General features: G+C 46.4%; 1 protein-coding gene across 7 annotated transcripts in view; it reads left to right on the forward strand.

Annotated features, from left to right (window-relative positions):
- The window catches only part of LOC146060306 (transcription elongation factor A protein 3-like), a 62,827-nt gene that overhangs the window by 22,844 nt on the left and 25,428 nt on the right, over positions 1-14,555 (forward strand). For 5 of the 7 annotated variants that reach the window (XM_083173352.1, XM_083173356.1, XM_083173354.1 and 2 more), the window contains 6 exons: positions 2,054-2,122; positions 9,027-9,080; positions 9,156-9,230; positions 9,318-9,395; positions 9,483-9,619; positions 12,484-12,540. In XM_083173352.1, coding sequence (XP_083029478.1) covers positions 2,054-2,122; positions 9,027-9,080; positions 9,156-9,230; positions 9,318-9,395; positions 9,483-9,619; positions 12,484-12,540 — 470 coding nt within the window. The remainder of the gene's footprint in view (positions 1-2,053; positions 2,123-9,026; positions 9,081-9,155; positions 9,231-9,317; positions 9,396-9,482; positions 9,620-12,483; positions 12,541-14,555) is intronic. The other 2 variants (XM_083173357.1, XM_083173358.1) reach the window with 1 other exon arrangement.

A 14,555-nucleotide genomic window follows, 5' to 3' on the forward strand; every position in this document is an offset into this window, starting at 1 on the left:
CAGGCTTGCACTGCGTATAATCACAGCGGTGCAATGACAATCTGGAAGTAGCCGTGTTACACAGCAGCACCATGTCCCCTCACATGTGCGACTCTCTGCACCGGCCCGGCCGGTTGCTGCCTCCTCCAGCCGCCTTGTGTCTTTACTCATTCTCTCTCCCCTCCCCCGCCGCTCAAGGGTCTGGGTCCGGCTGTATGACGGGAACTGGGGCCATTGACATCGGGATGCTGCTCTCTGCTAGGTCCCGGCTCGGAGGGCTGCGGATGCTGTGCTGTGGCCTGGCCATGATATGCTGCCTCTCAGGCCGCGGCCTCAGCTACTCCATTCCCCTGCAGTGGCCGTAGGACTGCTCGGTGCAGGAGTACTACGAGGCTGGCAAACTGTCCTGTGTGCAGTGTCCGGAGACCCAAAGGCTCAGCTGGGAGGGTGAGTGAAGTGCAGTGGCATTGAGGTAGATGGGGTGAGTGTAGTGAATGTGTATGGGGAATCAGAGGGGAAGGGATTAGTGCATGTGGGGGCACCGGTGAGTGCAGTATATGCAGCATTAGTGGGAGGGAGTGCATTGCAGTACATATGTGGATCCCTAATGGGATGTGTTTAGGATGCCAACTGGCATCCAGCTGTTATTCTCTCCCCAGTCTGGTGTCTTCCCCCATTAGTTTTTTGGGGAAAAAAGCCTAGTACACGTTCGGAAAGGGGCCACGCCCCTTTTCCCCACGCCCATTTGTCAATGGCCACGCCCCCTTCTGAATGTGTACCGATTTCTACCTTCCAGATGTTGGAGGGTATGTAATTGTTACCTGTGCTCTGTTTTTGTTCTTCAGTTACTGTTATGTTTAGTTCTGTGTACCCTGTGTTGTTCTAATATATGCCCCATGTACGGCGCTGTGTACCACTTGTGGCACCTTATAAATAAAATGTAATAATAATAATACTCTACATACTGTATATCTTCATGGTTTAAACTGACACTTACCACCTTTTTCATATACAGCACTTAGAATGACTTGGCTCCCTATGCTGGAGCAAATAGCTCCATGTGTTAAGTGTCTGATGGTAGTACATGAGATTGAGGGGGAAATTTACTAAGATGTTAATTATACCCCTTTTACACCGCCACAAAACCCTGGGTCTTCGGCGGGTCAGACCCGGGTCAGCGGCGATATAAATGGGACACGCCGTGTCCCTTTACATGGGACTTCTACCCAGGTCCTGACCTGGGTAGAACACGGCTAGGACCTGGGTGGAGGGTGTAATTGGGTATGCCAGGTCATCCGACCGCAGCGTCTGCAGTTTGGACGGGGAGGCACAGACAGCCTGCGCTGATGTCTGCTATACTCTGCAGACAGCAGCGGCAGCAGAGGAGGTGAGTGGATGCCTGTGTGCGGCATCCATTCACCTCCCGGGCAAGGGCTGGGGGCAGCCCAGCAGATTACCTTAGTGCTGGGCTTGCCCCCAGCACAGCGGTCCAGGTCCCGGCGGCGGCGATCAGCGCTTGGAGATAATGTCATCTCCAAGCAGCATCACATGTGAAGTCTAATTCCCATCTTAGTAAATGTCCCCCTGAGAGTTTAAGTACCGGGTATGGAATGCAGAGAGAGTGTGCGTTTAATACCATTGGAACTCTAAAGTTAAGTGTATTAAAGTTATGTTATCAAGGAATTGGTGTTCAGATTCCTTGCTTGGAATGTTGTTAAAGAAGTTAAATCTCAATGCACACAACCTGTATTTATAAGGAAGCAAAACTTCACTCAAAAACACCATCTCTGCCTGCAGTGGAGAAAGCAGGAAAAGGCCAGGACAAGCACAGAGATCATTGAAAATATATTACTGTCTTTTGTAAATGTGGCAGACAGCAAAAAGAAGATTTACCTCAAGGTATATTCTGACATAACAGAATATATAAATACAAAGAAAAGGGACAATCAATATTGCACAAACAGTACTTATGTTTATGTCAAGAAAAATGTCGGGCAAAACACCAGAGAAACTGCTATACTTATATGAAGAACTAGACATATAACTGAAGGCATATTCCTTCTTTCTCATATAGTGAAAGTCCTGAAATACACTCTCCATCTCAAAACCAGTCAAATTCCTCCAAGGACTCAAAAATGAAACGGTAAGAGCTTCTCACACCATTTAATTTTTTTATGCTTTTCACAAATACAGTGTTATGCATACTTGTCTACTTTTTAAGTCTGAAAAAAAAGTCTAGTTCTTGAGACTTTGGGCCTTATTCTAGTTCACTCTTTCTGACAAAATCCTTCTTAGATGGACAAAACCATGTGCACTGCAGGTGGGGCAGATGTTACTTGTGCAGAGAGAATTAGATTTGGGTGGGGTTTTACTTCAAAGTGAGATCTATATTGCAGTGTAAAAATAAAGCAGCCAGTATTTCCTCTGCACAGAAACAAAATAACTCACACAGATCGAATTCTCTCTGCACATTTTACATCTGCCCCACCTGCAGTGCACATGGTTTTGTCCATCTAAGAAGGATTTTGTCAGAAAGAGTGAACTAGAATAAGGCCCTTTATGAGAAGCCCGGAGAGGAGACTCTATGCAGCACTTCCCGGAGGGGGGGATGGGGCACTTGATGTCTGCAAGCTCCACTCCATCACGGTAAATGCCATGATTTTCAAGTCTATAGGAAGGGGCTAAATACCGCAATCTGTGTCATTGAAGAGCCACAATTGGCTGTATTTTACTGACAGAAGGAGGGGGCGTGGCTGATGCAATGGACAGGAATGCAGGAGGCTTGCCCACCCTTCCGATTAGAAATACTTGCTAGAAATCTCTAGGGCAATTCAGTCTGGCACTTGTCCATCAGATCTGAGCTGTCATGATATAGGCAAGCTTAACCATGATCACAAGCTAATCTGTGCAAACCAAATATTAAATTTGCATATCCAGTATATATCTATCTACTGAAAGGCCCTAAATTAAGATATCAGAAAGTACTTAATTTACATTTATGTTCCAATGTGGCTCAAAATAAAGAGTAGCAGCTCAATTAAGGATGAGCCAAGACCGCAATGCCCATTACACATTATGCCACACACCATGATGCCCATTACATATTTGAAACATAAGTGCCACTTACCTACATGCTCATTGCTAGGAGGCTTCATGCTGGATGCCAGGGGCTTCATGCTGGATACCAAGGGGGCTTCATGCTGGTTGCCAAGGGGGAATACATGCTGGTTGCCAGGGGTGTAACTAGAACTTGTTGGGCCCCATAGCAAAAATCTTGGAAGCCCCCCCCCCCCCTCAGGGAGGGAGAGAGAGTGTGTCACAGAGCAAGAGACAGAGAGAGAAGCAAAGAGAGATAGCATCTTAGAGAGTATTACAGAGAGAGAGAGAGAGAATAAGGGACAGAGTGTCAGGGCGAGAGAATCAGGGGGACAGTGTCAGAGAGATCAAGAGAGAGTGTTAGGAAGAGAGACAGGGGGGGGGGGGACTGTTGCTTGCAGGGGGGGATGCTGTAGCAAATTCTGTGCACACTGGTGTTTGGGGTCACCTCATATCTCCCCCATTCCACTTTATCCTGGAGGGTCCTGCTGACAGCCAAACACCAGCAAGGGACTTTTAAATCCAGCTAACATGCGCTGGCTCCTCCACTGTCATACTAGTAATTGAAGTAGTGAGAGTTGGTGACCTGCTAAGCCTGTGCCCTGTACCCACTGCTTTCCTGTCTGCCTCTACCTGTTCCCAGTGGAAGAGCTAGAGTGACTGGCCACCAGCTAGACCCACTCCAGTTTGCCTAACGATCTAATTGATGCGTTGAGGACGCAGTCAACCTGGGCCTGCAATACATTCTGCAGCACCAGGATATGCCTGGTATCTATGCAAGGGTCCTGTTTGTCGACTTCAGCTCGGTTTTCAACACAATCATCCCCAACATCCCAAACTACTCCGTCTAGGAGTCCCTGAAGCTACGTGTTCTTGGATTGTGGACTTCCTGAATGATAGAAAACAAGTTGTGAAAGCGGGGGAATTCACCTCCCAAGTGCGGTCCATCAGCACAGGAGCCCTCCAGGGCTGTGTACTCTCACCCCTGCTCTTCTCCCTGTACACCAACGACTGCACCTCAAATTTGCAGATGACGCTACCGTCATTGGTCTTATCAAGGACGGGGACGAATCGGCCTACAGGCAAGAAGTGGATCGATTGGCCCGGTGGTGCAGCAGCAACCATCTAGAGCTCAAACCTCTCAAAACCGTTGAGATGGTAGTGGACTTTAGGAAGAAGGCTGTTGGTGTCCCTCCGCTAACAATTGCTGACAGTGTGGTGTCGCTAGTGGACTCCTTCAAGTTCCTAGGAACCACAATCTCCCGGCACCTTAAATGGGGGCCCAACACTGATACTATTGTTGGAAAAGCGCAGCAGAGGCTATTCTTCCCTAGGTAACTGAGGAAGTTCAACATCCCACAGAAGCTTCTGCTCCTCTTCTACTGTGGAGTCTGTTCTCCTCAATATTGGTCTGGTACGGCTCCGCCAGCGAGAGAGACAGAGCAAAAAAGCAGGCAACGAAGATAGTCAAGGACCAACTACATCCTGGCCATGGCTTGTTTAACCTGCTGCCATCAGGCAGACACTACAGGGCTATTCCCACCAGGTCCACCAGAAGCCTAAAAAGTTTATTTCCTCAAGTGGTTCACCTGTTGACACATGAACTCATGAACTCCTCACTGTCTAGTCGCGCCATAACCCTTTGCACATAATCTAACATGTTGCCCCCTCGGAATAACTTTCTATATGACTGTACATGTTCCCCCACCTGTTCATATTGTTTATTGTTTATACTGTATGCTGTTTACTTGTTACCCACCTGGCTGCTGCACAGCAAACCCGAAAACCAATTCCTAGTATACGCAAGTATACCTGGCCATTAAAGCTGATTCTGATTATAGACTGAAGCTTGTTGCTCAAATACATCAATGGTGCTGCAATTCCGTCGCAACCTTAAAAGTTGCGAGTATGGAAGATTGTTTTTCCATTTTTTTATAGTGGCAGCTGTCATATTGTAAATAGTTGTTACTATCAACCTTCTTAAAGAAGGTGCAGGTTTCAATGTTCATTTGTTTGTCTTCTTTCACAGTGAGTGTCAAATCAAGAAATTCTAGACTTTTATTATTGAAATTATATGCTCCTGGTATGAGATTTGTTGGCATTGAAGCCGTTACCACAGACATTAGAGGGGGGAATAGGGATAAATTGTTATTGAAAAGAAAATCCTTCTGGATGTATCACCTGGGAACCCTTAGCCCTAAAGGATTTAATGAGGGGTTATAAATCACTGCATTTATTAGTTAATTTGAGTCCCTAATCTGGAATTAATGTTGTCCGTTCATTATTATTTTTTATTAGTTTTTGTTCTGCTTGACTGTATTTCCATATTTTGAAATGCAATCTCCTTGATACGATTCGGTTAATATACTCCATTTTTAATATTATTAATAATTGTTTTTTTATATTAGTGATTGTACTAATTTCTTACACATAATTGTATTTATTTTTAAAATTATTGTAATTGTATTGTTACATATTATGTACAAATGGATTTTATGTAAAGTGTTTATTGATATGAATTGCCATATTATTTGTCATCTATTAAGGATAGCGTAATCCTGGTAGTTTAGCAGTTTTGAGGTCAATATGCCTCTTAGTCAAAACGTATTTAAATATAATGAAAGCGCCGATAAGAAGTAACAAATAAGGGTTAAAAATCAGCTGCTACCATGATTGCGATCCTCTTTGCCTGTTATTAATGGGTGAGAGACTGATGCTAGGCTAGCCCTCTGACTAAGTCGATGATGAAACGCATTGGGACATGGCCTAGCGTTGTCTCTGACCCGAGTCACCTGTGGGGAACTGACCACCGTTGCCGCTATCGCTATGGATATATTGCCGAGTGCAGAGGCGTAACTAGAACTTTGTGGGCCCCATAGCAATAATTATAATGGGGCCCCCCTAACTCAGGCCTCTACCAGTGCGCATCCCGCCGTGTGTGGCCACCATTAGTGTGAACAAACGTGCCCCTCCAATATATATTTTCTAAAATAAAGAATGGACACATTCTATAAAAAAGTATGTGGCCTCCCTTCACACCGCAAAGCTCGTAACACATTATGAGACACACCGCAAAGCCCATTGCACATTAGGAGACACACCGCAAAGCTCGTTACACATTATGAGACACACCGCAAAGCCCCTTACACATTATGAGACACACCGCAAAGCCCATTGCACATTAGGAGACACTCCGCAAAGCCCGTTACACATTATGAGACACACCGCAAAGCCCGTTACACATTATGAGACACACCGCAAAGCCTGTTACACATTAAGCGACACACCGTAAAGCCCATTGCACATTATGAGACACACCGCAAAGCCCATTACACATTATGGGACACACCGCAAAGCCCATTACACATTATGGGACACACCGCAAAGCCCATTACACATTATGGGACACACCGCAAAGCCCATGACACATTATGGGACACACTGCAAAGCCCATGACACATTATGGGACACACCGCAAAGCCCATTACACATTATGGGACACACCGCAAAGCCCATTACACATTATGTGACACACCGCAAAGCCCATTACACATTATGGGACACACCGCAAAGCCCATTACACATTATGGGACACACCGCAAAGCCCATTACACATTAGGAAAAACACAGCAAAGCCCATTACACATTATGGGACACACCGCAAAGCCCATTACACATTAGTAGAAACACAGCAAAGCCCATTACACATTATGGGACACACCGCAAAGCCCATTACACATTATGTGACACACCGCAAAGCCCATTACACATTATGGGACACACCGCAAAGCCCATTACACATTATGGGACACACCGCAAAGCCCATTACACATTAGGAAAAACACAGCAAAGCCCATTACACATTATGGGACACACCGCAAAGCCCATTACACATTAGTAGAAACACAGCAAAGCCCATTACACATTAAGTGACACACCACAAAGCCCATTACACATTATGGGACACACCACAAAGCCCATTACACATTATGGGACACACCACAAAGCCCATTACACATTAAGTGACATACCACAAAGCCCATTACACATTAAGTGACATACCACAAAGCCCATTACACATTAGGCAACAATTACAAACTTACCGCATTTCTGTCCCACGCTGCTCCTCAGGCACAGCGGCTCCTCTCTGCTTCACAGGTGTAGGAGTATGAGAGGCAGTGCACATAAGCATGTGGAAGCATAGGGGTCCATTTAATTATGAAACAGTAGCAGGAGTGGGGGGCAGGTGTGCGTGCTGTTGCAGGGCCACCATCAGGAGGAGGACAAATGGGACTGGTGTCTCAGGCCCAAAGACCCCCGGGCGGCATAGAAGGAGATTGTGGAGCCACATACAAATCTCCTGAGCTTCAGGAGACCGGTGTTACTTCCGCCCCTTCCGACTGTCTGTCTCTGACTCAAGCAGATTGGGGACTGACTGAGTCTGGCTGGCAGCCAAACTTGTAGAGACAGGGCAGCAGCATTTTGAATGTGCCGCTCTCTTGAAGTAAATCACAGCTCACGTACAGGCAGTCAATCAGGATGAGCGACTGCCTATCTGTGAGCACTCACTGACAGCAGCAAAGTCAAAATGCCCCTGCGCTGTCTCCAGAAGTTTGGCTGTCAGTCCCCGATCTGCTTGTCAGAGCAAAGACAGACAGTACTATGGCCGAAAGTAGCAGCAGTCTCCTGAAGCTCAGTCCATGGTTTCCTAGTGGGGACTGGAGCACGAGGAGCCTGTAGGGGAGTGGGGGTTGTAGGCAGCGGGGAGGATAGGGTATAGGCGGCAGCCGGCGGGGAGCAGGAGGTGGCGACTACTGTGGTGAGTGGCTGTACCTCTCTGTGGACACAGCCACCACTGCACATTACTTGGACTCCCTCGGCGCGCATCGACGTCAGTAGTACTGACTGAGTAGTGTTCCACTGCCGTGCCTGCGCTAGTGCGCTAGGCAGACAGTCCCTTCTCCCTCGCAGTCTCTCTTCCGGACTAGCGCCCCCGCCCATCCTCCCGCCCGGCTCCTTACTCTGCTCGCTGCTCTCTCCCCTCCAGCGAGCAACATAATACAGGCGGCCGCGGCTCTCTAAAATAAAAATAAAAACTAAGCACGGTGCAGGGGAGTGCTTGCTGTCTATCGGGCCCCCCCAGCCGCCGGGCCCCATAGCAGCTGCATCCCCTGCACCCATGGTAGTTCCGCCACTGGCCGAGTGTATCCGCTCCAACATCTTCCTGGGCTCACAGCATTTCATGCGATTCTACTGTGGTGTCTAGTACTGCCTTGTCTGGTATGTGATCTCTGCTGTCAGTACTATTGTTTATGTGCCTTTAATAAATTCTTTTAAAACTGATTTACACACTATGAAGCGCTCCCTCTCATGATTTCTATTTTAAGCAAACACCTGTTGGATTCAGGATTGCCTCTTGGAGGCTGAGAGTTTGAGTGTGAGGCGCGCCATCTGTATGTATATATATATATATATATATATATATATATATATATATCCAAACCTGCCGGCACTCCATAAGTAGATTGCAGCTAGCCCCGGTTCAGAAAGCCCCCATGAAAATCCTGTGTTTGCCACTGGGACCTTGGCTATTTTGAATTCTCCCACTGCACCGCGAGCCAGTAGGAGCTCGCTGCCCAGCAGCCAATAAGGAGCCATCACTGCTGCTCCTTATTGGCTGCCGGACCACAAGTTCCTATTGGCTCACGGTCCAGCAGTAGCATTCAGAATAGCCCCGGACAATGGCGGACCTGCTTTGTGTATACAGCCGGGCAGCATGCAGTTCTCTGTGCCTGGCTGTCACAGCGGCTTACAGTATCTTGTGAGTGTCCGCAGCGTTGCTTAGCCAACAGTTCTGCAGAACCGATGTATATTAGGTATCGGTTCTGCAGAACCGTGAGAACCTGCTGAATCCCACCTTTGCCCTTAAGCTATCTCTATACTCTTTGCAGGAGCCAGTCTACTGATGTCCAGTCTTCATCTCATTCTTCTAAGAAGCCAGAAAGGTGAGAATTAGTTGCAGGAAGTTGGAACTGCCCAAAAACTGATTATGACCTCTACATTATATATTTATTCACTAGGAGGCTCTCATTGAATGCTTCACTCCCATCATCATCTGCTTCATGTAAAAGTTCAAGTAACACCAAAGAAGAAAGGTAAATATGTTAATAACTGGAATCAAATGGTTAGCATTGTCTCTTCCGCAAACAGTAGCTAACCATTCCCCCACATCTGCACTACAGGAAACACTCTGATGGTTCCCTAAATCTTGGAGCTCGCAATGGATCCAGCAAATCTTCTAAAAATACCATAGAAGAAAGGTGACAAAAGTTTGAAAGTATAACTGAATGATATGATATGCCTCTATAGTCTAACTTTTAAATGCAATGTTATTTTTTAAACTGTAGACCAAGTGAAGCATTGGCAAGTTCCCCCACTTGTAGCAGTCCTCCCTCATGTGTGCTATTAGCACCCTGTTATGCAACAGGTGACTCTGTGAGAGACAAGTGTGTGGAGATGGTGGCAGCCGCTCTGAAGACTGATGGTAAGACTTGAGAGATTGCCTTGGCATGGAGGCGGGTTAAAAGGATTTGCTACGCAGGTTCTCTAGGGAAGGGCTTTAACCAAGGGGTTGTAAGTGTAAAACCTTAGACACAAATAGGGAAATATACTAAGATGGAATGAGTATGAATGCACTCATTCGTAAACATTTGATTCTATCTGCGACTAGGACCCTGTGGTTGGCAAATTTACAAAGGGGCGAATGCGGTTAGAAAAAGTAAAAAGTAATTAAAAAAGGCGTGTTTCCCCCCTAGACCATATTTATGGTTTATGATATATGGGGAGCCCCTATTTATCCCCCCCCCCCCCTCATATTTCAGAAACCAGTACTGGATCAAAGAGCCCGGGGCTGGTTATACTCATTGAGGAACCCTATCAATTTTTTTTTTTACTTTTGGTACTTGTGAAGATTCACGGCAGCAGTTAGGTAGTCAGCGTAGCGGCCCTGTCAGAATCAGCATAGTGTTCCCATGGCCAGCAAAGTCAGAGTCCTTGTCAGAATCAGTGTGCCGCAGCACGGCTAGCCAGAGCTTACGCAGTTAGCGTAGTCAGTCAGCGTTATGCAGTTAGCGTAGTCAGTGTGCATTCTTTCACCACTAATTTCATTGTGTCAGTTGCCAAAGCATTAACCATCTTTAACCTGCCACAGATGGAGGAGGAGTCGGTTGAGTTTTTACAACGCCACCACTTGCTTCCAGAGACACAGACCTGTGTCAACGGGCATCCTATGAGGCTCAATGTAAAGGAGCAGATGTGGCGCTGCCACATAAGAAGCTGTGGCGAGAAGGTCAGTGTCCGGTCCACGGAATGGTTTCACGGATGTCACCTGACATTTATGACCCTTCTGCGCTTCATATTTTCTTGGGCAGAGGAGCTGACAAGCATTACATTTTGTTAGAGTGCCACCTCATGATTTCCAAAAAACCACAGTGATTTTAACAATCTTATGCGGGAGGCGTGTACCCTCGATTTGATGCCGCAGCCCCAACGCTGGATTGGCGGGCCTAGCAAAATTGTTGAGCTGGGTGAAAGTTTATTTGTCCAGCGCAAAAATCATGTTGGACGCGTCCTGCCTCAGCAGTGGCTCTTTGGTGGCATATGCCGTGAGACAGGTGATTGTTTCGTAACACCAGTGGGCAGCTGTGATGCCAGCACCCTGATGTCCGCCACCCAGACGCATATTGAACCGGTACCACTATATACTCAGACTGTTGGCGCGCGTACAACACACAACTTGAGCAGGCGGGTTACCATCATGCGCACGTCAACCACTGCTACAATTCCAGGGACCCGGACACTTGGGTTCATACCCAAAACATTGAAAGGCTCTGGGGCTAATGCAAGTGGAGGAACAGGAGACAGAGGGGCACTGCGTGCCAATACCATGACTCCTTCCTGCAGGCGTTTGTTTGGTGCAGAGAACGCTTTCCTGCGCATTTTACACGCACTAACTCTGGTGCCAACGGTTGACAAATCATCCGACACAAATGCTGACGCAGCTGCGTCAACATCAGCTGCATTTGAAGGGAATGCAGAAAGTGAAGAATGACTGTTTTTATAGTTTCTTTGACTTGTTATTTGATATTATTGAACATTGCTCTTTGGTTTTTTTCTTCTTTATTGTTCACTAAAATCCAGTTGCCAGTTAACACATGTGGTCATTACTGTTTCAGATGTATGATATGGCAGGTGTGAATGTTTTCTTTAAACAACCCCACTATCCACGCCAGCCCGAAGTGTGGATAGTGCTGTTCATACCCCCACTATCCACGTCAGCATGAAGTTGATTGTATAAAGTGTGGCGAGCCACCGAGCCTGAAGCGTGGCGAGCACACTCAGAATACACGTCAAGTAATCCGCGGCCCCTCGTTTTGTGCTCGGTGGCTCGCTGCACTTGCAGTGGGGGTATGAACAGGTCATGAGGATGCGTAATGCATCCGCTTGCTACACTTGCCATGCTTCGGGCTGCCTTGGATAGTGGGATAGTTTGAAAAGGAGGCATTGGCAGTATGTAACATGGAGCACTGGAAAATTCCTCCTTTATTGTGCATGAGACGCACTTGCGCCCGCACCCCCCTTTGTGCACAAGATGCCCTAACCCCGTCTCCCTGAAGCGGATATGGGCAGGGTTGCCATATCCTGCCACAAGAGTTACTGAGATGCACAAGTGTTTGAGACGCTTGTGCATCCCAGGCAGGTGGAGCGCCTCTCTGCCGGCGCCCGCATGAACGTCTCTCCGCAGGCATCTGCCAGCACAGAGGATCTCTCGGTTACTGGCGCTGTGTGAGAGGCGCTCACTAGGCTTGCCAGGGATGCCGGGGACATAGCTGCAGCTCACGGGGACAGTACGGTGACTACGCTGCCTGACGGGGACACTACGCTAACTACACAGGGCTGCCGCGGGGACACTACGCTGACTACTCTAGGCAGCCGTTGGGCTACACTGACAACGTAGCTTAGGCTGCCATCATGAAACTACACAAGTACCTTACTTTTTCCTAATCCTACACATAGAAGCATCACATGGGTCTCACTGATCTGTATGATGCTTCAGGCTCGGCCATATTTGACCGACGGTAAACTCAGCAGCCAAATATGAATGATTTCATATAGGAATCCTGAGAACTCAACAGCTATGTAAATTTGCTGAGATCTCTGTCCTAAAAAAAATGCAGAACACGGCTGAAGCCATTTGAAACCATTCATATAGCGGCTCAGCCATTACAGCTTAGTAAATTTCCCCCAAAGACATGGACAAGCATGTTGGATAATTAATTAAAAATAAAGTCATTGAGATACTATGGACTAAGTACATATTATTTTCTAAGATAATTCTTCTGTTTCTAGATGATTACAAACAATTTGGAGCAAACTGCGAGAGAATTGCATGGGAAATAGAAGAATATATCCTTTTTATGTTGTTAACCTTGAAGGCACCGGGGCAGAATTAACTTGTGTATATGGGAGTGCTGTCCACCGACCTACTCACTCTCTCTATCTATCTATCTATCTATCTATCTATCTATCTATCTATATATATATATATAGTTTTTTAAAAGCGGCAATCATTCACACTGCAAAATCAAACTGGTTTTGCAGTGTAAATGATTGCCGCTTTAAAAAAACTGGAGATTTCTTAGCAAATCTCTCACTTTCTGAAACTCTCATCCTATTAAATCTCACCCATAGTGTCATAACTTCTACCACAGTCTAAAGCCCTTATTCAGATCTGATACAAATTTGTTTTCAAAATGGACAAAGCCCAGTGGCGTAGCTATGGCTCCGCAGCCCTAGCCATGACGGGGGGAGTCAGTGCCACGGGGGCGCATGGTCCTGGTGCAGTGACCTGCGGGAGCCAGAGTCAAAATTAAAGTAGGGGCTGTGGGTGGACCAGAGTCTCTGGCCACTCTGCTGCAATGCCGATCTGCCATACATGCAGCCAATGACAGCCGGAAGCTGTCATAAAAGAATGCAATGAAAACCTGCAGCTGCACAGGCTACAGTGTTCTCCCCCATGCTTTTCATTACGGGCGGTCCGCCCGGCATGTGTCCCTTTGTCGCCTGGCAGCTCTTGTAGGAGAGGGTGTTGGGACGAGCGGGGAGCAGTAAGCCCGGCGGCGCCATATGTACAGTGCCGAGCAGGAGGCCCTGTGGCGGCTTCTATACAGTCAGAGGATAGAAGGGGACCCGCTGGAAGACCCTGCGCCACCTGTATGCAGAGGTGACCCAGCAGCGCTGCCTTACAGGGGTGGATGAGGCGACCCTACATTGAAGGTAGATCTCTCTTGGGGGAGGGTAGGGTGGCGGCGACACCGAAGGTTGCTCTTACTGAGAGGGAGGAGGCGCCAGAATTTTTTTGGCAGGGGGGCGCAAGATTTCTAGTTACGCCACTGACAAAGCTATGTGCACTGCACGTGGGACAGATGTAACATGTGCAGAGAGAGTTAGATTTGTGTGAGTTATTTTGTTTCTGTGCAGGGTAAATACTGGCTGCATTATTTTTACACTGCAATTTATATTTCAATTTCAACACACCCCACCCAAATTTAACTCACCCACCCAAATGCAGTGCACATGGTTTTGTCCATCTTGAGAACAAATTTGTACTGTGATCAGATCTGAATAAGGGCCACAATGTACTGGATTTCATCTGATTACTTTTTCCAATTTTGTACTCCATAAAAGATAGTTGCATATTCTGTGTATTTCAATTAGCTTAGAAAAACAAGATCTATCTATCTACCTATTTATCTATCTATCTATCTATCTATCTATCTATCTATCTATCTATCTATCTATCTATCTATCTACAGTATCTATATATATATATATATATATATATATATATGTATATATAGATATATATAGAAGTCTTGTTGCCCGGCACTCGCTGGTTGAATATATGCTGTATTACCCGGTGCCTTCCTCTTGGGGTCATGCGACCTTACAGATATCGGGTACAGATAGGCGGCACTCACAGGATTTCTTGTGCAAAAGCGTGGTTTATTTCAAACACGATCCAACATGTTTCGGGACGGGCAAGACCCCGAAACATGTTGGATCGTGCTTGAAATAAACCACGCTTTTGTACAAAAAATCCTGTCAGTGCCGCCTGTCTGTACACGATATATATATATATATATATATATATATATATATATATATATATATATTTATTTGCAGGTTCGGATTTACTTGGTTCTTATCGCCAAATTATCATAAGTTTGTAATTTTCCAATCGGCTATCGGCTGTCACGTGTTTTGGATAAACAATAAGATCCCACTGTGAGTATATCCAGGTAAAACTGAACCCACACATCTCTCATATTTATTTCTATCTCTCTTTCTCTCTTTCTCTAGTCTTTCCATGTGACTCACGTTACAGTTCATGTTAATTTTAAGAATTACTTTAAATACAC

This window comes from Crinia signifera, chromosome 2 (assembly GCF_055691185.1).
Source record: "Crinia signifera chromosome 2, ASM5569118v1, whole genome shotgun sequence".
NCBI lineage: Eukaryota > Metazoa > Chordata > Amphibia > Anura > Myobatrachidae > Crinia > Crinia signifera.